General features: G+C 39.7%; 1 protein-coding gene and 1 long non-coding RNA gene across 8 annotated transcripts in view; one reads left to right on the top strand and one right to left on the bottom strand.

The window, feature by feature from the left end:
- Positions 1–27,255, bottom strand: part of adamts6 (ADAM metallopeptidase with thrombospondin type 1 motif, 6) — an 83,318-nt gene that overhangs the window by 36,181 nt on the left and 19,882 nt on the right. For all 7 annotated transcript variants that reach the window (XM_085168593.1, XM_085168599.1, XM_085168591.1 and 4 more), the window contains 7 exons: positions 24,258–24,363; positions 22,549–22,695; positions 15,841–15,982; positions 10,723–10,830; positions 6,931–7,076; positions 3,627–3,690; positions 601–703 (listed from right to left, as the gene is read on the bottom strand). In XM_085168593.1, the coding sequence (XP_085024719.1) occupies positions 601–703; positions 3,627–3,690; positions 6,931–7,076; positions 10,723–10,830; positions 15,841–15,982; positions 22,549–22,695; positions 24,258–24,363 (816 nt within the window). The remainder of the gene's footprint in view (positions 1–600; positions 704–3,626; positions 3,691–6,930; positions 7,077–10,722; positions 10,831–15,840; positions 15,983–22,548; positions 22,696–24,257; positions 24,364–27,255) is intronic.
- LOC146513914 (uncharacterized) lies at positions 7,033–22,550 on the top strand. Its single transcript, XR_014875374.1, has 3 exons — positions 7,033–7,675; positions 16,721–16,795; positions 17,164–22,550. It is a non-coding gene; the product is annotated as an uncharacterized LOC146513914 (long non-coding RNA).

Here is a 27,255-nt window from a genome sequence, read left to right as displayed (position 1 = left end):
CTCCTGTTTTTACATGACGCCTCAGCCCACGGAGCACTATAAGAGAGAAGGTGATGGATTTGACAAAACAGACTTAAGCTCTCACATCTCTGAGAGAAAACAAAAGCTGTGTTTACATGCTTCAAACTTTATCACTTCTCTCTGAGATATTTGTGGTCTTAGTTAAGTGGATATTTTCCTAGATCTGAAGACTTCAAGGAGAGACACTCCTGCCAGTACCTATGACAATACAACAGTCCTTCCACTGGTATTGGCTCAATAAAAAACTGTTGATCCAGAGAGGGGGGAAAAAGCCCGAGATGGGTCCAGAAACCAGACTAGCCTGCAAACTGTCATTTGAGACACAAAAGGGGAGGCTTTACAGCTCAGCTCTTAGAGAGTTTTGTCAGAACAATAGCTTCAACTCTTAGCAAGTTCAAACTGAGAGTGAGTAATTATTAATTATTTAATAAGAATTCAGTGGGAGTGTATTTAACTCTGATCGAACTTCATCCAGACACCATTGCCTATATAGTAATTAATCGTTCATGTTATACAGTAATACTTTGAAACCATGGATGTACTATACAAACAACTGATCACAACTAGTCCTGAACTCACCCCCAGTGTAAGGCTTCCAGTTGTAGTACTTCCCGCGGAAAGGGGAGTTGTCAAAATCAGCGCACTGCTTCTCTCGGAAATCACGAGATCCTACAGGGCAGGCCTGCAAACAACAGTGAAACTGAATGTGAATACAAAGGACCAAGATTATCAAATGTCTTATCCCAGTTCACATTAGACTGGTGCTAATGACCTTTGGAATTAAGGTCAGTAAGAGTGATCTCCAGCAGCTTGTCAATATAATAACTGTGTGATCTGCCATGTAATCGGTTCATGTCAATATTTTGTCATTTAACCAGCACCATCTGCACTGCATTGAAATTTGTCTGGAGAGTGACTACACAGGTTAGTACCAACAAGCCCACAGGTCTGGTACTCTCCACCTCAACAAATTCAAATTCCTAAACTGAACCTCTGATAACAGCTAACACTTTAGCCCTCCAACCTCCTTTGACTTCTGAAAAGCCAAATTGCTAAAATGAAGCTTTAAAACAGGACTTGATAAACCAATCACATCAAGGGGGGTACATTCATCTTTTACAGAGTCTATGTGTAGGTTTGCGTGCTGTTGCCTTTTGAGTAAATTAATTATCTGCTCATTTTATTTTCTAAGAATCCTACTTTATTAACAATGTCACATTTTATTTTATTTTTTACAGACTAAAGAAGATGTGTTTCTTGGCATTTCTGTCTGAGAACATTGTGTTTTGTGTTCAGATGAATTGTTTATGTGTGGATTTATGATGGATAATGAAACATTCCTTTGGCTAGCTAATTAGAAACATAAACCGAGCCAGAGGAGGTGAAACAGCCCAGTATAGAATGCAGGCTGGGGCAGACTGAGTTCTGGCTCTGATTCTGGGATGGCACTCCACTGTGTGGATAATGCGCCAATAAGAGGAGGTAAAAAGTGGAAAGAAACACTTTGCTGGTGTGAAAAGGTCCTTAGGAACCGCAAAACACTCTCCCTCGGTACAAATAAAGGCTCTTGGGTCAAAGCTGTATTTCACATGCTCAAAGTGTTCCATGCTGGAGTGGGCCATAGGGAGGATAGGCCACTTTCATTACCATTCAAGTGTTTTGCCAATTTAGCCGCTTTAAACTTGCACATCAAACATGCAGATCCAGTCAGAGGAGACAGAATAATATTATTGCAAGTGTGTGTTGAAATGAAAACACAGTACCAAATGAGATTTACATGTGCTAACGTCTGTTGGAACAAAAGAAAAGCTCACTTTAATAATGTTGGGTTTTCATCAATGTTTAACTTGTTGATTATCGACTGATTAAAATAATAGAACAGAAGGCACAAAAAGGGAGAAAAGTCCTATCATTTAAGCAGCTGGAGTCCAGTTGCTTAAATGCTTGACACTTTCCCTTCATTATCTTGACTTTAAAAATTAAAGTTCTTGAAAAGGTATCGTCTGTGCCTCTTGAGGAGCTTAATATAAAACAAAATGTGGTATTTGTAGTGGGATTTAAAAACAAATCAAATTAAATGTCAGTGCTCTACCAGTGCTTGACCAAAAATGAGAAATAAAGATTGAATTCAGAGGCTAATGCACATTAAAACTTAAAGTGAAAAAGACAACAAAAGAAGTCAGATAAGAAGACAAAATATAAATAATAAAAGGTAACAGAATTAGCACAAAAATAAAATTGTAAAATATTATGCAAAATAAATTGATTCCTATAGAATGTTAAAACAAAGTTGTTATTATTAATCTCAGAGGTTTCTTCCTGTTAAAAGGGTTTTTTTTCTTCCCACTGTTGCCAAGTGCTAAGCAACCTCCTACAATCACTTGCCAACCGGTAAACTGGTAACTTCTGGTTATCATCGGGGTCACTGACAAGTCTTTAGGCGTGGATGATTGGGATTAGCAATCTATTTTACAGCAGCTGCCTCCAGCAACTACTCGCAACCAGTCAAGGAAATACTCATTTAACTGTCCTTAGAGATAACACGTTAAGTTAGATGCTAGTGGGATGGCTCTATGATTGGCATGCTCTTGGAAGTCCACCAGTTTGGTGGAATATTGCAATAATTACTGTGATAAAACCTTTATACTGAAGGTATGCATGGTAAACAAAGGATGAATTCTAGTGACCATCTGACATCACCAGCACCACCAGTTTTAATTTAGGTAATGAAATATCTCAACATGTATGGCATAAGCACAGATTATGATTAAGACATACGTTTTTTAACTATGCTAAAGAGAAAAGATCCTAATGACTCTGGCAATCATCAGACCTTTTTCCAAGGACTGCTACTACCAGTTTAACTGTTTTGAATAAATAGGCTGTCTGCCATGAAACTTGGCCCAGTCATTTATATACTTTTGAGGATAATTTGTGAGTATTTGTCATTGTATCTACATTTGGCACGCTCTCTCACACACACATGCTTCTTTGGACAAGGTGTGGTTAGTGTGATGAAATAGTGGTTAGGGACATTGCTTGTTTTCCAAAGAAAACACTCGGTGCTTGCTCAGAACTGTTATTTTTAAGACTTGTGGTTAAATGTCTACTAAGGCCCTAACTATTTCAATTTTCACCTAGTGAAAAAGGCCACCTAGAAATAGTTGAACAGAGATCTTAACTTGCAGCCATGTCAAATATTTGGATAAAACATTGCTCCAGACCCCCCCAAAAAAAGCTTGCTTCTTATGAAATACACCCTGAACTGTCATCATTGTTTGACTCAAGTGAAGTGTCACAAACAATAAATGAACTATAAAATGACAGAGGGCACGAATAAACCCAAAGAACCAGGGGAATATTGAATCTCTGTCTGTTCATTTTTATCATTGTCTGTCCTACGTTCCAGGAGAAAATATGTCAGAAAGCTTAAAGGCAACGTGATGCTGTGTGCTAGTGTGCAGCCTGTAAAGCCCTTTTCTAAGATAACATGTTCTGGAGGAGAGCTGTGGAAGAGCAAAGAGGTGATCCAACATTTTTTTAAGTCGCTCGCATGCTACTTGGCAGAAAATGAAAGAGGGAGGCAAAGAAATTAAGAAACTCACGTTAGTGTTACAGGATCTGTATCGTTTCCTCTCTCCGAGACAGTACTTGCCTCCTCCAGATGGGCTGAGAGACACAAGAGAAATAAATGAGGGATGGGGAAAAGAGACACTTTACATCAAACCACATGAAGCGCCGTAAATTATATTCCCAAATTCCTCTCAGAGATTATCTTTAGGGCAAACAGTACATAAGAGGTTTTTTTTCTGATGAAACAGGCGCAAAAAAAGTCTCTGCCAGAAAACAAAGAGTGTTTGTGTGTCAGCATTTGCTGCTTTGTTGAGCATCTGTGCCAATGATTCATTCAGGAAATCCAAGCTGTTCTAAGAGCTCTTAAATGTGACATGACATTTTAAGTCTAATGACTCTTAACTCACGCTTTTCCTTCTTCTACTCTTCACTACACATCTACCACATCTCTGAAGGTTTTCTTTTCCTTTCCCTATCATCTCTCTGCTTTTTCTCACCTTCAGAAGCCTCCCTTCCCTTCACTTTATTGCAAAAAAACTGTGAGACAGGCCATGTAATGAATGTGTTAGAGGCTGTGTCTGGCTGTGTTTTTTCTGCCTCCCTCCTCTTTGCACTGATGGCTGAGCAGCAGTGATCACCTTACACAGGTGTTCCACATTATGCCTGTGCCTTCACCTCCTCCCCTTTTTCTTCCTTCCCTCTGGTTCACCCTGGCTCTTTTTCTTGCCTTCCCATGACGTGTTTGACGTAATACCTAGTTTCCAAAACAAAGGAATGCTACAGTGGAAGAAGGATAAAGATCCCAGATGTCTACTTGCCCGCCAAAGATGCACTGGTCAATGATTTGTCTAGTGAGGACACATGGGAGGTTTTAAAGTAAACCTACGCATCACCATAATCTTCGAAGAAGAGTAAGCTATGTCTTAACTTATTGCACATGTCACATTAACCGAGACTGTGTGAAACTGCACAAGAACAAGGACTAAGAACCTTTACAGTCAGTTGTAATGGCTGCAAAGTATTATCTGAAACAGCTAATATTGGTCTTTGTGGTAATTTCAGGTTACTGACAGTTGCCTTGGTGTATTCCTTTCTTTCCCCATTTCAAATAACATCTGTCCCTGTTGTTCAAATTTATAAAATGGTAAAGAAGAAATCCAGGCTTTCAACTGAGCCTTGGAAAGCCAGTTACTATGGCTCATATTGCACACTTCTCCACTTAGACTCACTGTTTTGAGTGCATAAGTGTGTTTCACATTGACAGTGAAATACACTTATGCACAGTGCACTACGAGTACCCAGATGGTGAACTCATAACAATCAAGAAGTGTGTGGAACAATGTTCACGTCCTGCCATCAACGATCGTCATCTTCGGTATGCAGCAGAATGGAAGGACCACCAACCAATTTTCAACCAATGGTGTCCACACTAGATCTGTATTTTTATACCTACCTTTTATACCTTATTAAGTAAAATTATTTCTTCAAAAGTACTTAATTCATTGATTCAATAGAAGTCTTGACCTACTTAGAACTCTCCTACTGAGTTTGAGACCATTTTTAAAATTTTGGTCGTTATCAGAAAACGAGATCATCCAAGCTAACGACTTACTGCCAGTAAATGGGTGTGGGGTTACACAAGTTATTGGTCACATCCAAATGGTGACAGTAAAAACATTCATAATGAGGCTAAAAATGGGAATTCCAAAGCCAAAAACATGGTTGAAACCCCAATGTCATCTCCATGGTCAAAACTGATCACAGTACAGCAAAAATGGAACAATAGATCAATCAATCAATCAATATTTTATTTATATAGCACATTTAAAAAGGACAGTGTCCATCAATGTGCTTCACACAAGGTAACAAAGCAGATCACAACAAAAGCAACAGAAAACAATTAAAACCAGTTATAGTTACAGTTACACAGCACAACTGCAGACCAGGTGGAAGTCTGAACTAATTTGCTTCAAACGCTAGATGGAACAGGTGAGTTTTTAAGCGGGATTTAAACAATTGAATGGAATCTGACATGCGGACATCGATAGGAAGATTATTCCCGAGTTTGGGTGCGGCCATTGCAAAAGCTCGGTCCCCTCTGGTCTTTTGTCGGGGCCTTTGTTGCACTAAGAGCAGCTGGTTAAAGGATCTGAGCACTCTCTTGGGGCTATACACGTCGAGAAGGTCGGTTAGGAAACTAACTAACTAACTAACTAAGATTTCTAACGGTATAAGAGAGATGGCTGGCATAGGACCCCAGTGTATTAGTCAGCTGGTCCAGGGGAATGGGACTGTCAAAAACAATTATTTTCTGTTTTATTGTCATTTAGAGTTAGAGAGTTTTGTAATAGCCAATCTTTTACTTCCCGCAGACAATTGAACAAAGGCACTAATGAGGACTGGACATCCTGATTCAGGGGGAAGTAGATTTGGATGTCGTCAGCATAGCAGTGAAACGAGATATTATGCTTTTTGAAAATGAGTCCCAAAGGCAGCATGTATAAAGAAAATAACGTAGGATAGATGAACAGATATTATTTCCACACAGAACAAAGTTATTTATGGTTTTGTACATATAAATTCTATTGTTTATAGGAATGGTGAATTTAATGTATTATAAAATTACAATTACCACATTAGATTTGAAGCTGCTTAGCTCAGTAGGGTAATTGGGGGACTTCAAAGCAGAAGGTTGCTTTGTTTATCCATACCTACTGTAAAATTCATCTTACTAGAAATTCTAACCAGTCATCCAGGCAATGTTGAACACATTACTTGAACCAATGTCACAGTAATGCCCGAGACATCGGTTCAACTTTCATTTTAGAGCCTCGACTCGACGTCAAGAAAAAAAACAACAACTAATGGTTTTCTGGGCTGTAGAGATGTTTACATGTCCAGCAAATATGCAGCAATATTCTTAAATATGTTTAATAATGGCAAATGTGACTCAGATATTCACCTCTTACATTTGGCTGTGGAGCTGCTAAATCATTATTTTTTTCTAAGCAGGTGGAGGATTTTAAAATGAACATTAAAATCACTGTACCACTTGTCAGAATATTTACACTTGTCATAAATTAAAAGCGTCATTACCTGTAGCAGTAAACATATTTTTATTTTAGGTCTACCAGTTTACTTTTCCCACTAAAGAAGCATTTAGCCTTGTGAATATTTCAGACATGACTGTTGTATAATTACTGTAGCTTGACTCGCACTAGGACACACATCCGCACAGCCACGCATACACACGCACATCTACCAACAAACACACACTTGTAGGCAAGGACCTGGATGTGTGTGTTCAGCTTGCTGTGGCTTACTTTGCCTACTTACGCTGGGCTGTCACAGTGCCTCATGGAGGAGGATACACCGCCCCCACAGGTCCTGCTGCACTCCCCCCAAATGGACCATGGCCCCCAGCCTCCATCCACACTCTGAGGCCAGGTACCAAACGCAACACATTCCCCCTGGTAGCACCACTGGGTGGGGAGAAGCAGAAGTATGCACAGATTGGAAAACTTTGGTTATTACATATCTTAATAATTTCTTCAGACACACTGACCAGCTTCAAGTTAAAGAGGCCCATTCTCGCTATAACATACAGCTTATTAGAATATTTATGAGAATTTATGAGGACACATAATTCAACATATATCTGCATATAGGACAATATTGGCCGTGCAGTGTCCAATTTTTGAAGATTTTGTCCAATAATTAATTCTCGTGTATCTCGTGACTCTTCTATATTTATTTAATGTTTCCATTATGGGAAGTTATTTCCAAGACAGGTGAGGCAGAGAAAGACCTGAACTACGTTTCAGGAGTAATCATGTTAATCTGTTCAGAGTTGTGGGGGAAGAGGGGATCAGAGACTTTCCTTTGTCCCTCCAACTGTGTCAGTAGGTTAATAATCCTCTAGAGAACGGTACAGTCAAGGTGAGGGCTAGGCTGAGCTGCTGCGTTCTTTATCTCTACCTCTCATTTAATTTCTGAGATGCTGTCTAAGCAAGATTAGCAGTGTGGAAAAAGAGAAATGTGGAGGACCAACTGATACGGGCACAGAACCTCAGCGTTAACTGTAAGTTTATTGGTCAATTTGAACACACAGAAGAAACGCAAAGCTCCCCTCTATTGGTTAATTCCTGGCTGTCTCCCCTCCCGCTTTCCCTTCCCCCAGTCTCTACCTCTATCTCCGTCTGGTCCTGTTGGAAGGGCCTCTCTCCATTACACGCTGGGTGAGAAATGGCTGACATTCATATTCCTTTGAAGCCGTCCCCAGCAGGAGCAGACAGAGTATGCCACTGGCTCTCCTAAAGCTGCTCCAAAAGCTGTTCTAAAGCCCCCCGGGCTCTACCTGGGGCCCCCTGTGTTGTACAGGACTCTGTCCGTGGGCCCTGGTCCTCAAAGGCTCCACTGAGCTAATGGTAATTATGGGTGACAGCTCGTGACACTCTCCTATTCTTCCCTTTTACCCCTCGGACCATCCGGTGACAATGGTTGCCGTAATCCGTGTTAAAACAGTCTCCCCTAACCTGGCTGGCATCAGCACTCGGCTGATGACCTAAAGCCTGGCCTGCTTACGTCTGTGAGTTTGTGTATGTGTGTGTGGTTGTACCAAATGTATGAGTGCACACTAGTGAGGTACCACTAGCTACACACAGAGAAGAGAATAAAAGTGCTTGTTTCACATCACAGGTATTAAATATAGCTGCAGTGCTGAAAGGGCAGGTTCACCCAAATTCTAATTTAAAACATATAAACTTCTAGAGGTAGCTTGGTCCATCTGGCAACCTATTTTCACTTGGAAGAAATGTGTATTCCCTGACGGTTGCTGGCTGTCGTTGGGTGAAATTGGTCACTGCAGGCCACTGAACCAAAAACCTCCTTCTGATTGCTTTGGTCACGCACAGATTGCTGCGGTCACCCATCGTTAACTGACTCATATAAAAACACTTGCTAACTAAGTGCAGAGTGTTAGTGAAACTTGAAAAGGTGCAATGCAAAGTGCATAAAATAAAAGTTGCGTTACCTCTGAAACCAGCACATTTCAAAAGGCACAACTGTGAAGGTAAACAGTGTCTGTTTCCAATTTGTATGACACTCCTGACATTTTCACAAACACTTAGAGGCTTAGGTGAGTGTGTGCAGACAAGTTGGCAACTTCCATGCAAAGTACAGCTGACAACAGTAACCTGCTGGCGACCAAAGCAATCGCAAACAGACACCATGTACTTCATTGTGACCAATTTCACCCACCTACAGCAAACAGTTGCCACAACCGCTCACTAAGCAGGCAAGCAACTCATAAGTATTTTAACTCTCAATCTCTGGTGACAGGCAACTTGTCTCCAAAGAATTACAGTCCAAATTGGATTTCCCACAATCTCTCTCAGACATAGTGGCAAAGGTTTGCAAGTAACTGCAATCTATTTTATAAACGCAGTCAATGTTGTAACCAATCTGAATCAGTCTGTGCTGATGAGCGCAATTCATCTGTGATGTGGCTCTTTCTAATAGAGTCCTTGACTTGACTGGTAACCAGTTGGTTGTATTCTGGTTATATTCCAATATAAAGGGACAGCTCAGACTGAGCAATATGGAGACAAAGTTGAGATCATTTGGACATGTGCAGAGGATGGATAGTGGATATACTGGACAAAAATGTGGAATATGGAGCTGCCAGGCACGAGGAAAAGAGGAAGACCTCAGAGGAGACTCATGGATGTAGTGAAGTGAAGGAGGACATGCAGAAGTTTAGTGTGCTAGAGGAGGATTCCAGAGATAGAAGCAGATTGTCCACTGTGGTGATCCCAAAAAAGGAGTATGTGAAAACCAAAAGAAGATAAGAGTCAAGTTGCCTAGTGCCTAGGCCATTTGCATTTAAATATCTATCCCACAGTAACTATCACTATTTCAGGAGGGATTTCTGAATTTCTGAACTTTCATATCGATGAGCTTCTGGCTATACTGAAAATGCAAGTAGTTAATGTGAATTTCTCTTTAGTTTCAAATTTCTGTGCATGTAGATGGCAAAAGATTTGCAAGAGACAGTAACACATTTATGGCTTCCTACACTCTTTCTGAAATGGAGGAATTTTAGACCACTCTTCTTTGCAAAATTGTTTCAATTCAGCTACACTGAATGGGTTTTCAAGCATAAATGACCTGCTAAAGGTTATACCAAAGCATCTCAATTTAATTTGAGACCAGACTTTGGTTAGGCCATTGTAAAACCTACATTTTGTTTTATATTACATATTTATATTTACATATTGTCCTGATGGATAACCCAAATGTGTTCTTGAGCTTCAGGATGCAAACCAGTGGCTGGATATTTTCCTTTAGGGGATTCTGGGAGACGGCAGAATTCATACTTCTATCATACCTCTGTCATCTAGGTCCTAAGCAGTAAAGCAGTCTCAGATCATCACACAACCATCATGGTTCAGCTGCTGATATGCTTTTTAGCAAATGTAAGCCTTTGGGTTCTTTTTGATCAGCACTGGCTTTCTCCTTGGAACTCCTCTCATGGATGCCATTTTTGCTCTTTTTTTTCTCTTTATTGTTGAATCATGAACACTGACCTAAGCTGAGGCAAGCGAGGCCTGTAGTTCTGTTGTTCTGGATTCATCTTTGACCTACTGGATGAGTTGTCAAAGGATTTTTGGAGTATTATGCTTTGTCCATTTGTGGATAATGCTTCTCATCATGGTTCACTGGAGTCCCAAAGCCTTAGAAATAGCTTTGCAATCCATCCCAGAGTGATAGATGTTAATGACTCTTTATTGAGACAGGTTTTGTCAGACAGGTTCTATTTAGGTGATTTCTTGATTCATCGCGTCTGGCAGTAATCACAACTAGGTGTGTCTAGCTCAGATTTCCACAAAATGTGGTGAATCGCAGTTAATTAATGATTGAACAAGTTTGGGCAATTACTTTTTCACACAGGGTTAGGTTGGAGGTTGTTTTTTTTTTATCTCTTTTCTTTCCTGTTAATAAATGAGATCATCATTTAAAAATAGCATTTTTGTATTTATTTGAGAAGTCTTCTTCTAATATTAAAAATTGTGTATCTGGGAAAAAAACTTTAACCTTTAAATGTCTGAGAAACACTAGATGACTTACCCCTTTTTCAATGTTGCCTGTCTGGCACAGGGTCCCCTCTGCAGCAGGAATACTGTTAGTTACACAACGGTTGCTTTTGCTAAGGCACCAGAGCTCTCTACACACTTCCTAGGAAAGAAGGCAAAAGCAAGTTGGTCAGAATAAATCAATTCAGCAAGCTGGGGGTGGATTTGTTAAATAAGGCTAAAAATGATTTATCAGTGGCCTTTTACTGGTTTTCCTTTTAGTATTTTTTGTGCAGTCTGACAGCTGTGAGAATAACAAAAAATAATGGCATGGAAATGTGTCTATAAATCCATACAATTCCAGATCAAATCAGAGGATCAGAGATGATGAGACCACATCAAGACTGCTATCTTCAAGAGCCCATATGCTTTGGATCATAGTGTATATTGAGCAACATGCTAAGGGTCACTGCGTGTTTTTAATGCTCTCTTATGAGAAATGAAGAGTCAGCTAGATCAACACCATGACTAACGTTTGCTCATGTTCATCTCAGGACCACATGGGACTGTGACATCAGTTCAAGAAATCCAACTTTGGCTTCTTAGGGGAAATAAAGAGTGAGCAATAGGCCTCCCAAGTCTTAGATAAAGATGGCTTGTAGCCTAACAAATATCCTTAGTATTACTGATTTGTCTGCATAAACATCATCACTCTTCGGTACAGAACGGAGAAACCATTTAGATTACTGAAAGAGAAGAAATACACTGTTAAGTTGCCCCCAAATAAATAACTGGATAAAGTGAGCACATAATGTGCTGCACAACCAAGACTGGATTTCCTGTTTAAGTAAACTGGGTTGCCTAAAGTCTTAACTTCAAAGGTTTTTATAACACAATTGAGTAGAGCAGAAGAGCAAGCTCATGAAAAAGAATACCAAGCCAACACGTAGATTCTGACCCCAAAGGTCAGTAAATATCCCACAGCTCTTCAGCTCCTTGAGCCTATCCAGATTCAATAATGCAGTTAACTGCCAGTCTCTGGTTGCACAGACTCCCCTATGCCAGCTGGTTTTAATAAGCCACCCCTACTGCTCCATTCACTATCTCAGCCATGGTAAAAGGTCACTGACCGGGCCTCAACAAACATGGATGCGGGGCTGATAGATTTATGTCAGACGAGAACAAGCTGTTCATAAAAAAACAGTCAGACACTCAGTAAGAGCCCCACTAATATCAAAAGATTGTTTGTTTTTCATATGTTTCATACATTTTATGACAACCCTTGGTTCAAGGATTTTTATAATCTATAAATTAAGCCTAACCCCCTGAAGGCATTGTGGTTCTTAACCCTGGGAGGCATATAGACATATATATATTGTGTACTGTTCAAGTACAGTGATTTTGTATATACAACTCCCTTCTTAGATTGTCTGAAGTGACTTCATTTTGTCCATGTTCCCAGATTTGTAAATAGGATAGAATTAAAGTGGTTGTATACAGTAATATAATGATATACCAAAACAAACATCAACCTCCAAAATAATCACAAGTTTCAATCTTACCTCTCCAGAACTGTGTGAGCACAACCAGAAAGATTTAAGCATCATAAAGATTTTTTTTTTTTTAATTAGGAATACCTAATAAGCTGTTTGTTCATATATACTGTATACATGATCCGCATGTGGTGTATGGAAGCAGTGCATTTTTCTGGCTGCTTCTTACTAAGTCAACTTTTGTCAGTGATAGCTGCCCTGTGCTGTTCTTGTGTTTTGCTGCCGCTCTTCCCAGCTCTGACTCATATATGCACATGCAAAGGTGGAAAGATCCCAAAACAATTCCTGAACATGGAAATATCAGTTTCTTTTGATATTGTTGAGCCTCTGTGAATCATGACACAAGAATTGCCTGAGGACAGATACAGAGTAATAGCATTTTCAAAGCTTTTTCCAAAAAAAGCAAACAAAAAACTTGAGAAAAATAGTAAAAGCTAGCATTTTACAAGCATGCTAGACTACCTGGAGACAGCAACATTTTGAGCATGATCACATGCTAACAACAACAATGTACGTACAATAGGTTAGCTTTGCGTAGCAAAAAAATATTGAGATAACAAAATTTGTCTTTTGGTACAAATATCAATGAATATCTGAGTTTTGGGTTTTTAAGATATTTCAGACTGGACCATGGTGGTTTCCCCAGACAACTATCAGTGCCATCCTTACAGCCGTGTAGCTAAAATGATTTAAAATTATTTTGGACTGTTGGTAATAAACTAAAATGGTTTTTGATATTGCTGGTCATAGAAAATGTTATGCCTTTTAAACCTAAGCAAGTTTGTTGAAGCAGGCACCAGGTCACAAGAAGGAAGCCAAACATATCGCTTGAGTAAGCTCCCAAATAGTATGTCCAAACGTGGAAACGTTTGGTACATTCTGGGTAAGAATTGGCTTAAGAAACCAGATTCTTCCATTTATTAAAGCTTTGATCTTTTTCTGTGGTTACATCCATCCTCTCACTGAGGGCATCGATTTCAAAGTATGAAATAAATCTGATCGTCAGACGAAAAACTCCAATCGAGCTCTGATAAATCAGCGCCGGAATTCCACCCTTTCATAAATGGGTGTCTTTCTTGGCAATCTAAAACCACAATTATGAGCTTAGGAGCCAAAATAACGGAGCGTTGATTTGGGCCTTGTTGTAATCTTCTGTCAGATATTTCTTTCAATGAAAAGAAATAACTCTGTGATCTCAACTAATCTCTGTCCTCTCTTCCATCATGTGCCCAATTTTCTATGTGATGCAGAGCAATATTACATTACTGTCCATTAGATATCAGAGGAATCTTTCAGCTGCTCATTTAAATGTGTGGTTGGTTCTTGTCTTTCAAGACAAGAACCTTGTCGCCTTGATATTAATAAAAGTATTGTGTGTGAAAAGTCTTCACCCCCTTTTAATCTAAATGAGGAAATGATGAAAAAAATGAGTTTTTCTCTTACTTTTTTTTTTTTAACTTAACACTTAAGGTTAACCACACTCAAAGGCATGGTAAGACACAATATGGTTAGAAAACTGGGATGATGAAGTACATTTGTACATTTTCACACACTCATTTAACCCTCTGCAGGAGTTTCCTTAGGACCTAAATCAGTCTGTTTTTACCACAGGGAGCAGGGTTTACATGAAGTTCTGTGTTCCATTCTATTTATCTATTTTCCAGTTTCAGTGCCCAGGTTGGAAAGCTGTAAACCACAATCAGAGGCAGCAGGACTGAAAACCCACCCGTGCTAACTGTTGTTGCAGTTGTCTGTCATTTGCATTACATAGCGCAATCTTTGCTGCAAAATCTTCTGCATTACAACCACCTAATGGACTGGAGCACGGAGTATGTCAGTGGACTCATTTGGTCCAATAAAAATGACCAACCGTCTCAAACAACTTTTTTATTTCCTTGTGAAAGTGTAATTTGGTTACTTGGTAGTTTCAGTGTTCAGGTAAATTAGATAGTTATTAAAAATAAGTGTGTGTAGGGATATATTGCATGTTTTTTTTATATTGCAGTTAAAAGAAATCAAGATGTCAAGAAAACCAATAAGTGCTAAAAAAGATTGGCATTTACTTTTCAGACAGCTCAGCCCTTTCCAGATGGGGATATAATATGGGGGCTATAAGGTCAGATAACAAATGTGCAGTACAATTCTACAGACCTGATGGAAAATTATTGACATCACAGGTCCATTTTGACAAATCGCCAACATGGAAAGACATGTTACAGTAGATACTAGCACTTCCTGTTCTCACTTTTTTCTTAGTTATCTTTAATTACTTGTTCTACAAATTTTTTAACTTTCTTGTTCTACAAAATCTTTAACTTTAAGTGATCCCTTAAGAGTCTAAAATCTGAAGATGCTCAGGTTTACTATGACAGAGCAGTCATGTACTGTTAGTTACACAACAGTTGCTTTTGCTAAGGCACATCCTAGGAAAGAGGGCAAAAGCAAGTTGGTCAGAATAAATTAATTCAGCAGGCTGAGAGTGGATTTGTTAAATAGAGGCAAAAAATATTTATCAGTTGCTCTTTGCTGGTTTTCCTTTGAGTGTTTTTCTTGGTGTAGTCTAACAGCTGAGAGAACAAGAGAAATGAAGGCAAATGGCATAAAAATGTGTCTATAAATCTACACAATTCCAGATCAAATCAGAGGATCAGAGCTGACAACAATGAGACTGCTAGCTTTAAGACCCCATATGCTTTGCATCATAGTGTGAAGATGCTCAGGTTTACTATGACAGAGCAATTTTAATGATTCCATTGATTATGTATATTCATTCTTAATGGACACTGAAGATCCTAACATCACACCAATGTATGCATAATATTTCTATGTACAATACTAAGCAAAACGTCTTGAGTCACCCATCTTTATTTCTTCTGTTTCTTTTTTCCTCTTTCTTTGTTTCCCTTCTTTATTTCTTCTATTTTCCTTCCAAGGAGCCGACTGGCTTGTAATATTTTTTAAAAAGGTCTTGAGCAATAATTCTTCAGTTGTCTTCCAGTGTCCTTTTTTTCTTCATTTAGACATTGGTTGCTTTTTCACTCATTTTTGAATCATTTAAGCATAAACAGCCTCCTGATTCAAGGGATGAACAGTTGCTGTGTCTACACATAACAGAAAACTTAGAAGAGAGATACAGCAGTCTGCTGCTATGTTAAAACACGATGGAGGCTCTGTCATGGTCTGGGTGTACATTTCAGGGAATTATGTTTATTATTTCTTGTCAACATTGTTAGAATTATAAATACAGAAAAAGGTGGTTATAGCAAATATCGACTTTCTAGCTCATTAGAATTCTACAAACTGTGTTTTTACCTTATATTACATTTCTATGTATGTTTGCACATTTAATAAATTACTGTGCCTGTTTCTAATTACTGCAAATATTCAAGGGGTTGTTTATATCCTTATTCCACTTTGAAAGTAAAGTCTAGCAATGTTTGGGTATTGTACCTACTGTGATATATCTTTCACTGTGAACTCTGTGTTCCAAAACTTGCGCTTGGGAACTAGAAATTTTTATTTAAACTGCCCTAGACATAATATAGGAGAGAGATCCCATTTTCTCAGTGTAAAGAGGAAGAATCAGGAGGAGAGTAGTCTGAAAGATGCTGGTTTCTTACCCCATACTTGCACTGGCGTGAAGAGGTTCCATACTGGAAGCGACACTGCTCATCTGCATCATACACCTGCCCCGGGGCCACTGTTGGGTACAGGAAGTCTCGTTTCAGAGGTTCATTGTCCAGACACGTCCCCCGACCTGAGCTGTCAAAAAAACAAACCTACAATAGGATTGTTTCTTACACAAAGAAACCTTTCTACACTTGCATAATAGCCGAGTTAGAGATGCCAAGACCAGAACAATTAGAGTCAATCCCCTCTGAGACCTTTGCTAGTTTTCTGTGACTCCTTCAATTTTAGTACCAAACTACTGTTATAGGACGCTTTGACAAAGATCTGAAAAGTCATGTAATTAATGCTGATATTAGACATCAACGCCTCTTCATCAAATGAAGTGTTGAAGCACAAGCAGACATTTTACCCAAGGCAATAGGGTGCAGGCTGTCAGCCTAGAATGGCCAGACCTCCCTGATTACATGGCTACGTGCTCCACTATTGTGTGTATGACTCCTTAGACTGAGCCCACCAACTGCCAATTAAATGACAGTTGAGAAAAATAAAGAAAGAAATCTGGAGTTAGATTTGGATCTTATGTCCAGACCTAGGATTGTTTAGTCTGTTTTGTCAAATAAAAATATGTACAACATGTACACCACCAAAATCAGACACACACACGTACATACACACTGCAATTTTGTATTCTAGGAGTTAAAACAATGAAAATACTTTTACCAGCACAGACACTTGCTGCCATGAGGTTATAACAGATTTTTTTTTTTTTTATGAGAGACTACATCCACTGGTCTTCCCTGAGTCAGAGGATTATCTCAAGGCAAAGTATTACCATGACTGTTTACTATAAGAACTATGTGTTCCTTCCAGATGTGGCAGCTGTAGCATGCAATGGAATGCTTCTCATCCCTTTCAAGGCAAAGTGGGCTTGGTGACAACAACAATGTAAGTACTACACATTATGACTGATCAAACTACAACTTGGGCCCAGAATGAAAATGAGGGGAAGAGTCAACAATAATATTAAGATAAATTAAATACCCGATTATGATTAGCACAACACAAAATTTATCATTTCAGATGGTAATTTGGTTTTCAAGATTAAATCTCTCCAGTTATTTTTGTAGACAGCATTTTGACTTTATGTAAAAATCATCATAAAAACTCATTTAATTGACTTTCACATTGTAACTACCTGTCTAAACTCACAAACAGACTCCTGGTGCTTGAGCAAGAATGCATAAACAAAATATATTATATATAATCTTTGTTCACATACCAAATAGAACTTATTATGTATGTTTTATTTTCAGCGCTGAAGACCAAGAAGAGCAAGTCATCCTTTTCTTTTCTCTAATCTTTTCTATCTTTCTCTTCCCTTTCTTGCATTTTTAATCCTCTATTCTCTGTTACTAAAAGGAATAATGTTTTTTCTTTACTCTTGTCCCTCGGAGGACCCTCTCATCACAGGCAGAGGCAGAAAAGCCAGACTATGAGGCCCCCAGACACCCTGTGTACTAAGGGCAAGCCTCAGTATTTATTAGTTTGGAGAGAGACAAAATAGTCAAAGTATAAACATAGAGACTATTATTTGACATCGTCGCAAAGGCTTCCTGTCCAGTGGATTTAGCCAAATTTATTATGCTGAGCGGAAACGTCTTCTAACAAGCAGGAACTTCAGCTATCCCTGTACTCTGGGACTAGTCATTCACGAAGATATTAAGCCTGCTGAGTGGATCCAATAAGTTGTGAGGCAGCAGTATGTTTAAATCAGTATAACCTAACAATTATTAACAAAAAGGTACAAGTTTAATCTGAAATTCATTGCAGTATGTGGTCTCGGAGAGTTTAATGAAGCCAAACTGCTTTCATTTTAACATTTAGAACAAACTGGCACGCAAACTCTGGAGAATAAACTATGACTGAACTGTGAGCGCATTCATAAACCATTCGTAAAAAACCCAAACAAAGCACCACATATTGCTCGAGCAAGATGGTGAATCTAGGCCAATACCACAGCCAAAGTTGTTTACTTGGCAGGGAGATGCATGTGCAATATCCAAAATTCTGATTGAGGGGGAGAAAGGGAGGATAATTTGAGTTTACAGACAAAACACTTTTGTAAAGGCAAAAGGCAATAAAACTAAAACGCAGATTGATACAAATATGCATATAATATAAGTTAAGCAATAGTCTATTCTGCTCAAAGGTGAAGTAAAAAAAGCTTTGTCTCTTTTGGGTACTTCTTTTTTTTTTTCTTTTTTTTTTTTTAAATAGTGATTCTCGGATACACGAGCCAGAAATCGTCAGGAACCCGGCAGCGCAGAGTAGAAGCAGCTCTTTGTGTCCCATTTGGAAGCTGGCATTTAATACTGTCATCTCTGTCACAAGTGCTGTTCACTACCCTCCTCTAACAGCTTTCAGCCGGAAACATCATCTGACAACCACAGCAGCTATTATCCGCTTTCTTGGAGGGCCTCGCTAACTAAACATGAATACACAAACAGAGGAACACACAGACACACCGCAGACTTGTAACCAATACTTCACCACAAGGTTGCAGTTATGAATTTGCTCTCATGGTCTTAATACTGAGAAATGAAGCTGAACTGCAGAGAAAAAAAAAATGTGTGGTGTCTATGACTGCAAAGAAAAGCCGTCAGTACTGAAACATTTACGGCCCTTTGGTTTCATTACAGGAACAGACTTTAAATGGACTTCTAATCTTCACATGGACATTAAATTGGAGGCTTTTTCTTATTTTCTGTCAAATGTACAGTACTATGCAAAAGTCTTCACACATCTCCTTTCTTCATATTTTGCTAGTAAAATGGGGAATAGGTGAAGCAATTTATTGAAAATAATTGCAAACACAAATTAAATATAGTATTTAGGAAAAAACTAAAAGTTTATAAGTCTCTCTTAGGAGTTTGCCTGAGAGAGTGTGTTTTCTTATGAACATCTTCTGGACAGCCACCCTTCCATTAAAACCATTTCAGCAAACACTAGAGGGGTCAGATGCATCTCTTAGGTCCTGTGTCAAGTCTTTTACGTGTCTGTCAGTTACACTAGACTGAAAATAAGTGAAAAAGCAGCCAGCGTCCAAAGAAAAGCTGGAGAATGATTGCTCAAGACAACTCACAAATGGAAGCAAAAGACAAAGAAATGACAAGTGACTCAAGACTCTTGCACAGTACTGAATACTGCAACAATAACAGATTTGCATCTGAAACATTGCTGAAATTTCAATCAACAAGGTCAGCATGTTTGTGCAATTAAGCAACATCATAAAGACAGGATATATCCAATATGATTATCTCAAATATACAGAAATAAAGGCCTCTAATTTTCTGCTTCTAAACTCAGATAAAACTGAGGTTATTGTACTCGGCTCTGAAAATATTGGAAATATGGTATCTAACCAGATTCTTACTTTGGATGGCATTACCTTGGCATCCAGTAACACTGTGAGGAACCTTGGAGTCATTTTTGATCAGGATATGTCCTTCAATTAAACAAATATGTACGACTGCTTTCTTACATTTGTGCAATATCTCTAAAATAAGAAATATCCTGTCTCAGAGTGACGCTGAAAAACTAATTCATGCATTTATTACTTCTAGGCTTCTTCTAGGCTATATTTCTCCTATATTTGCTTCCCTTCAGTGGCTTCCTGTTAAATCCAGAATTGAATTCAAAATCCTGCTCCTCACATACAAGGCCTTGAATAATCAGGCCCCATCTTATCTTAATGACCTTATAGTACCATATCACCCCATTAGAGCACTTCACTCTCACACTGCAGGCTTACTTGTTGTTCCTAGAGTATTTAAGTAGTAGAATGGGAATCAGAGCCTTCAGTTTTCAGGCCCCTCTTCTGTGGAATTAGTCTTAAAACTTTCCTTTTTGCTAAAGCATACAGTTCGGGCTGGATCAGGTGACCTTGAATTCTCCCTTAGTTAAGCTGCAGTAGTGTAGGCTGCTGGGAGATTCCCATGATGCATTGAGTTTTTCTTCTTCAGTCACCTTTCTCACTCACTATGTGTTAATAGACCTCTCTGCATTGAATCATACTTGTCTGGCTCTTATCTGTCTCTCTTCCACAGCATGTTTTCTATCCTGTTTTCCTTCCCTCCCCCCGACCGGTCGCAGCAGATGGCCGCCCCTCCCTGAGCCTGGCTCTGCCGGAAGTTTCTTCCTGTTAAAAGGGAGTTTTTCCTTCCTACTGTCGCCAAAGTGCTTGCTCATAGGGGGTCATATGATTGTTGGTTTTACTCTGTATGTATTATTGTAGGGTCTACCTTACAATGTAAAGCGCCTTGAGATGACTGTTGTTGTGATTTGGTGTTGTGTAAATAAAACTGAATTGAATTGAGTTGAAATATACAAACCTGTTTACAAACGGCAACCAATCAAAAGAAGTATAGCTTAAAGGGAATGTAACTACAAAAGCTTTTTTCAGAGAGTACATAAACTAAAGGGCAACACCCCGGGCTAATATGAGATAAATAAGGATTACTTAAACCTGAAAAATATCTAAAGAATAAAAATAGGGAGTTGAAAATGAGCATAACAGGCCCATTTTTCAAAAATTATCTCTATTATCTAGGGTAAACTAAAACAAACAACAACAACATACTAATGTTTTAATGTTTTTCTGTGTTGTTATCTCAAGTCAGATGAAGCATTTAAAAAAAAAAATCAGCATAAAAAATTAATTTGCACATGCACAATAAACCAGACAGCAGAATCACCAGATACAAAGTTTCTTAGTGTTAGAACTAAAAGGTAAAAATATACCCTGACCTCTTGCTCGCTGTTTAAGGCAGGTGACATTGCAGAGATAATGTTACCAGCTTTCCGTTTATGGACAAGGTAGTTTATATTGTAAGGTATAGACTTACTTAGGTTCAGGGAGGGGCACAGAGGGGAAAAGACAAAAGAGGAGAAACGAGACACCACAAACAGACAGGACAAAACAGACTATGGGGGACAGCAAACAAAGGTCAGTGGCATGGGAAGTGAAAAGATGTCAGTGAAGAAGAAATGCTCAGGGTGTTGTGAGTTCCACTGCGGTTTTAGCCAACAGAGGTATAACTAAGGGATGATTTAGGCTCACCTGTTCTAAAGGTAGTAGCTTTTAAAAAATAAATAAATAATCTTAAATGTAGAGAAGGTGTACGTCTGCTGAATCCAAACTGGTAGCTGGTTCCACAAGACAGTGGCCTGATAGTCACCACCCATTCTACTTTTGGAAATGCTTATAACTACAATTAAGCCAGCACTCTGAGAGGAAAGTGGTCTATTGAGATAACACAATACAATAAGGTGTTTATGATGGATCCTGATTTTCTACATCTTGTACCTGAGGAGAAGGATTATAAATGAATAAAATGCTGCTGTATGAATCTAAATATCCATCAGAATAAACCCTGTCGACTACTTGTTGATAGGAGCATAAGATAAAACAACATAAACAGCAAAGCAACACATCAGATTAGATTAGAAATCATTCGTAACCTTTGGCCCATTTTATACTTTCCTCCATTGTTGTCAGTTTCTTTCCTGTTTCCGTGGTGGTCTTGTGCTACTAGCTCTGCACGGTCAGCACTGTTCCATTTTTGCAAACAAGCACTTTGAGTTTCGAAATTTTTGTGCAGCAATAAAGCTACACAGGAATCTTATCAATCCCACAAATGCTACAAAGTTAAGGGGGTCCTTGACCTCATTCTGTGATCATTAAAAAGGCATTAGCAGCTCCATGCTACAATAGCCGTTACTAGTATAACACAGCTGGATTTCTGACAGAAGTCTGCTGCCGGCTGAGTTGCTCTGTGCTGCTATAGGCTTAAATATGGAAAAAGAATTTGTGGAGCAAAAAAGATCATGACTGTAGTTATATTGCACTGATGTTAGATCAGGAAAATGCATTATGACAATGCATGGAGCAGGCAAAGGGCTTTGTTGATTATCAGATTTGGGGCATTCCGACATTCAGAGTCTCTGCCATCTAATAAAAAGACAAAAGTGCCAGAAAAAAAAAAAAAAAATCAGGGATTCGCAAGCGTGAAGAGCATTAGAATTTCAAGTAAGGCTTCAAATTGACACGCCTCCTCTAAATCATGCTGTGCAGAAATATGTGTAGAAGTCTGTCATTGTAACGATTATCTGTTTGTTCTGTTACTCCAGACGTTTTGTCTAGCCTCTGGAAAAGAAACATTGGTGTGTCCTCTACTATGCCAGGCTGGCAAGACTCAAATATCACTGCGTTGTTTATTTATGTGCTCCAATTCTTTCTCCTTTTTTTTGCCTCCTTTGGCCAATATATAAAACAGCAGAGCAGTGGTTTAAGGCAGCTGGCCTACACATCACCACCGAGGACCACATGAGCTCGAACATCACCCGCCTTGTGGTGCAAGGATGCAGGGGTGGAAAGCACTCAGTTATCATACGCAGCCACAAGGAGGTCTGGCAAAAGTCTCAGTGATGAAGTGGATGTGAATAAGTAGGGGAAGGCCTCGCGTACAAAGCAGCCTAGCGGGTCCAGTCACATGGACCAGCCAGTGGCAGCGGGTTGTAAAGAGAGACAGCTGTGAGTAAAAAAAGGAAAACAGGAATGCACCTTTTTCTCTATTGCACGCACGCACACACATACACAGACCCACAGGGAACAACCACCACCCATATCACCCACTTACTCGAGAAAGCTGGTGATGTAGTCTTTGCTGCAGGCAGACCAGGAGAAAGGGTTGGTGTTGGCTGTTATATGAGCAGCCATCAGTTTGGCTGTCTCGTGACCTTTGGTACCGCAAGAATTCCCAATCCCATCATGGTTCATCCCAAAACTAAAACAGAAAAAAATAAATAAGAAGAGGAATTAATGCAGCTGGGAGAAATGACCATCTGGTCTGAAAGTGGTAGTTAATTGCACGGTTTAGATGGGATCTCGCTGGACAGTTAAGGCTGCTGGATTGTGGATGTCAACCTCTGTGGCTGTAAAGATTGAGCTCATTGGCTCTAAAACAGCTGTGTGGAGGGGTCAAGGGTCAAACCCTGTCTGGGGCTCTGCAGGAAAGAAGAAGTTCTAATCACCACTCGGATGCCTGTCTGTCAATCACTGCCTGCAGGTCTGAGCAAGCCAGGGAAGGAAAGTCAGCACAGACTGGAGCGAGGAGTCAAGACCCTTTAGATCATTACAATGAGCAGCTCCAAACTTTGAACACTGTTCTGAAAGCTACGAAATAGTTTCTTTCACACTGAATTCATGTTGGCTATCAATGGTTGCAACAATTCATTTTCAGAAAAACTTCATCTGTCAGGAGATCACTTGAGAGAAAAGTTTCTCATTACAGCAGGATATCAAAGCTTAACTTTCCCTCACAGTCTAGTGACGCGAATCAGGTCTAATGTATATAACAAACCCAACCACATTGCACAGACTGAACCTGTTTTTCTAAGGCTGGCGTTTATGACATTTTACCCTACTCGGGAAATAAATCAGGCCAGTCGAAACCCCGCTGTAGTGTGTTTTTTTATACATCCTCTAGAAGCAGAGACTATTTTTACAACTGCCCCACAACAGAAGCAGACATGAGACATAATAAAGGAAATCGCCATCTTGCCTAACTCTCGAGAGAGGAATACACAGACTAATACATCATCATTATTTTGCTTTATATTCAGGAAGAAAGAGGCCGAGGTATGCGGACACTGACATTTGCATGAGGAAATATGTGCAGTTACAGTCTGCAAGGGGGAAAAAAAAGACTATATGCAAGTCTGGCAAAACCAGGCAGCAAGTAATGTCGTGAAAGTGATAAAAGGTTTGAAGACGACCTTAAGTAAAAAGAGGGCATTTGCCAACACCTAAAACTGCTATAAAAGGTGCTACATTTGTGGAAAGTTTCATTCCCAAAAATGTAAAAGGAAGAACTTCAAGTCCTGCTTAGAAATCTGCTGATATCAGCAGTGCCAATACTCATATTGAGGGATTTTATGCCACCAGAGAAGTTTAAGTTCTGAATTTAAAAAAAGGTCTTTTCAGTCATGACGTCGTCAAAAGGATCCATGAATAAATATTGTCGGGGTGTAAGTTCATTGTGGATGTGCGTAAGGTGCCACGCCAAATTATGCTATAATCATGAAAAAGTATAAAGACAAAAAAGGAAAACTTTTACAAGCCATGATAAGGATTAACTAAGGGATAATAATTCTCAAGTCAAAGTAGACAGAGCTGCACCACTTTAAATTAATGAGACAAGTTCTGTTAAGTAATTTAAATGTGTGCCTTCAAAACCAAGCCATTTAAGGCCCTCTGACTTGGTCCCACCACCTCTGCAAGACGCATCAGGGATTAATGTCAAGTTTTATATTTTATATTAGGATCCTAAAAACTCTTAAAACTCACTTGTGGCCAATCTCGTGCGCAATGGTGAAAGCAGAACCGAGGCCGATGTCTTCATTGATGCTGCAGCTCCTCTCTGGCTCACACATTCCAGCCACTGAGGCCAGACCTAGACATACACACATAAACACACATGCCAGACAAACATACAAACACAAGGTTGAGGCAAAGCATTCTTAGGACTCGCTGTCATAAAACTGGGATTCCATACATAAGCTACTGTTTGCAGCAGTGCTGAGAGTCAGCTAGTCATGGCTATAGATTCACCAGGACAAGTCAAGTTTAGCATTTGCTCCTAAATGTTTGTTGTTTTTTGTTTTTTACTTAAACGGGGATATTGCTGGAAAAGGTTTATACACTGGATTTCATGTAACTAGTATTCTGACAAAAAACTGACAGAAAATAGAGTTGTTTTTTCTCATTCCAAAAACAAGACTTGGAGAAAGAGGCTGAGAGAAAAGAGGGAAAAGGGAGAGGAGAGGGCGTTTCAAGTTAAAAACGCTCCACAATCCAGGTGTCGCAGGTTCTTTTTCCCCTAAAGCCTGACAGGTCAGATAGGGAGACTGCTGGCGATCCTTCAGAGATTACATCTACAGGTGACTGGAGAGTGGATTATATGACACTGCAAAGCAGGTGTGTGTGCGTCTGTGTGTGTGTGAGTGTGAGTGTGAGAGAGAATAGTGCAAGGGCAAGTACTTTCTATTCATTTCATGTTGGGTCAAGGAGTTTTTCCAAGGTTTTCATATATTTGATCTTTTTCTTGATATATATATATTTGATCTTTTTCTTGATATATATATATATATATATTTGATCTTTTTCTTGATATATATATATACAGTGGGGCAAAAAAGTATTTAGTCAGCCACCGATTGTGCAAGTTCCCCCACTTAAAATGATGACAGAGGTCAGTAATTTGCACCAGAGGTACACTTCAACTGTGAGAGACAGAATGTGAAAAAAAAATCCATGAATTCACATGGTAGGATTTGTAAAGAATTTATTCGTAAATCAGGGTGGAAAATAAGTATTTGGTCACCTCAAACAAGGAAAATCCCTGGCTCTCACAGACCTGTAACGTCTTCTGTAAGAAGCTTTTCTGTCCCCCACTCGTTACCTGTATGAATGGCACCTGTTTGACCTCATCATCTGTATAAAAGACACCTGTCCACAGCCTCAACCAGTCAGACTCCAAACTCCGCCATGGCCAAGACCAAAGAGCTTTCGAAGGACACCAGGAAAAGAATTGTAGACCTGCACCAGACTGGGAAGAGTGAATCTACAATAGGCAAGCAGCTTGGTGTGAAAAAATCAACTGTGGGAGCAATCATCAGAAAATGGAAGACATACAAGACCACTGATAATCTCCCTCGATCTGGGGCTCCACGCAAGATCTCATCCCGTGGGGTCAAAATGATCATGAGAACGGTGAGCAAAGATCCCAGAACCACACGGGGGGACCTGGTGAATGACCTGCAGAGAGCTGGGACCAAAGTAACAAAGGTCACCATCAGTAACACACTACAACGGCAGGGAATCAAATCCCGCAGTGCCAGACGTGTTCCGCTGCTGAAGCCAGTGCATGTCCAGGCCCGTCTGAAGTTTGCCAGAGAGCACATGGATGATACAGCAGAGGATTGGGAGAATGTCATGTGGTCAGATGAAACCAAAGTAGAACTTTTTGGTATAAACTCAACTCGTCGTGTTTGGAGGAAGAAGAATACTGAGTTGCATCCCAAGAACACCATACCTACTGTGAAGCATGGGGGTGGAAACATCATGCTATGGGGCTGTTTTTCTGCCAAGGGGACAGGACGACTGATCCGTGTTAAGGACAGAATGAATGGGGCCAAGTATCGTGAGATTTTGAGCCAAAACCTCCTTCCATCAGTGAGAACTTTGAAGATGAAACGAGGCTGGGTCTTCCAACATGACAATGATCCAAAACACACCGCCCGGGCAACAAAGGAGTGGCTCCGTAAGAAGCATTTGAAAGTCCTGGAGTGGCCTAGCCAGTCTCCAGACCTCAACCCCATAGAAAATCTGTGGCGGGAGTTGAAAGTCCATGTTGCTCGGTGACAGCCCCAAAACATCACTGCTCTTGAGAAGATCTGCATGGAGGAATGGGCCAAAATACCAGTTACTGTGTGTGCAAACCTGGTATAGACCTATAGTAAACGTTTGCCCTGTTATTGCCAACAAAGGTTATGTTACAAAGTATTGAGTTGTATTTTTGTTATTGACCAAATACTTATTTTCCACCTTGATTTACGAATAAATTCTTTACAAATCCTACCATGTGAATTCATGGATTTTTTTTTCACATTCTGTCTCTCACAGTTGAAGTGTACCTCTGGTGCAAATTACTGACCTCTGTCATCATTTTAAGTGGGGGAACTTGCACAATCGGTGGCTGACTAAATACTTTTTTGCCCCACTGTGTATATATATATATATATATCAAGAAAAAGATCAAATATATATATATATATATATATATATATATATATATATATATATATATATATATATATATATATTTTCCAGGTTATACTGGTTATATCTGTGCTGGTTATACTCAGCACAGATGTTCCTGTACACTATGCCGGCCACTTGGTTATGGCGTTCCATGTATGCCTTGCCTGCTAGCATCTTGCTAGCAGGCAAGGCATGTTGCACCCTGCTGTTATGAGCATCTTGCACCCTGCTGTTATGTGCTGGATTGTCTCTGGGGCATCTTTACACAGCCTGCACCTGGGGTCTTGCCTGGTGTGATAGACCCCAGCCTCTATGGATCTTGTACTCAGAGCTTGTTCTTGTGCTGCCATGATTAGTGCCTCTGTGCTATCTTTCAGTCCAGCTTTGTCCAGCCACTGGTAGGATTTCTGGATATCAGCCACCTCCTCTATCTGCCGGTGGTACATACCGTGCAGGGGCCTGTCCTTCCATGATGGTTCCTCGTCTCCCTCCTCTTTCTTGGGTTTCTGCTGCCTCAGGTATT

The sequence above is a fragment of the Neolamprologus multifasciatus genome, chromosome 7, assembly GCF_963576455.1.
Source record: "Neolamprologus multifasciatus chromosome 7, fNeoMul1.2, whole genome shotgun sequence".
Lineage (NCBI taxonomy): Eukaryota > Metazoa > Chordata > Actinopteri > Cichliformes > Cichlidae > Neolamprologus > Neolamprologus multifasciatus.
Note: the sequence above shows the minus strand (reverse complement) of the source record. Positions and strands in the feature narration are given on the sequence as shown.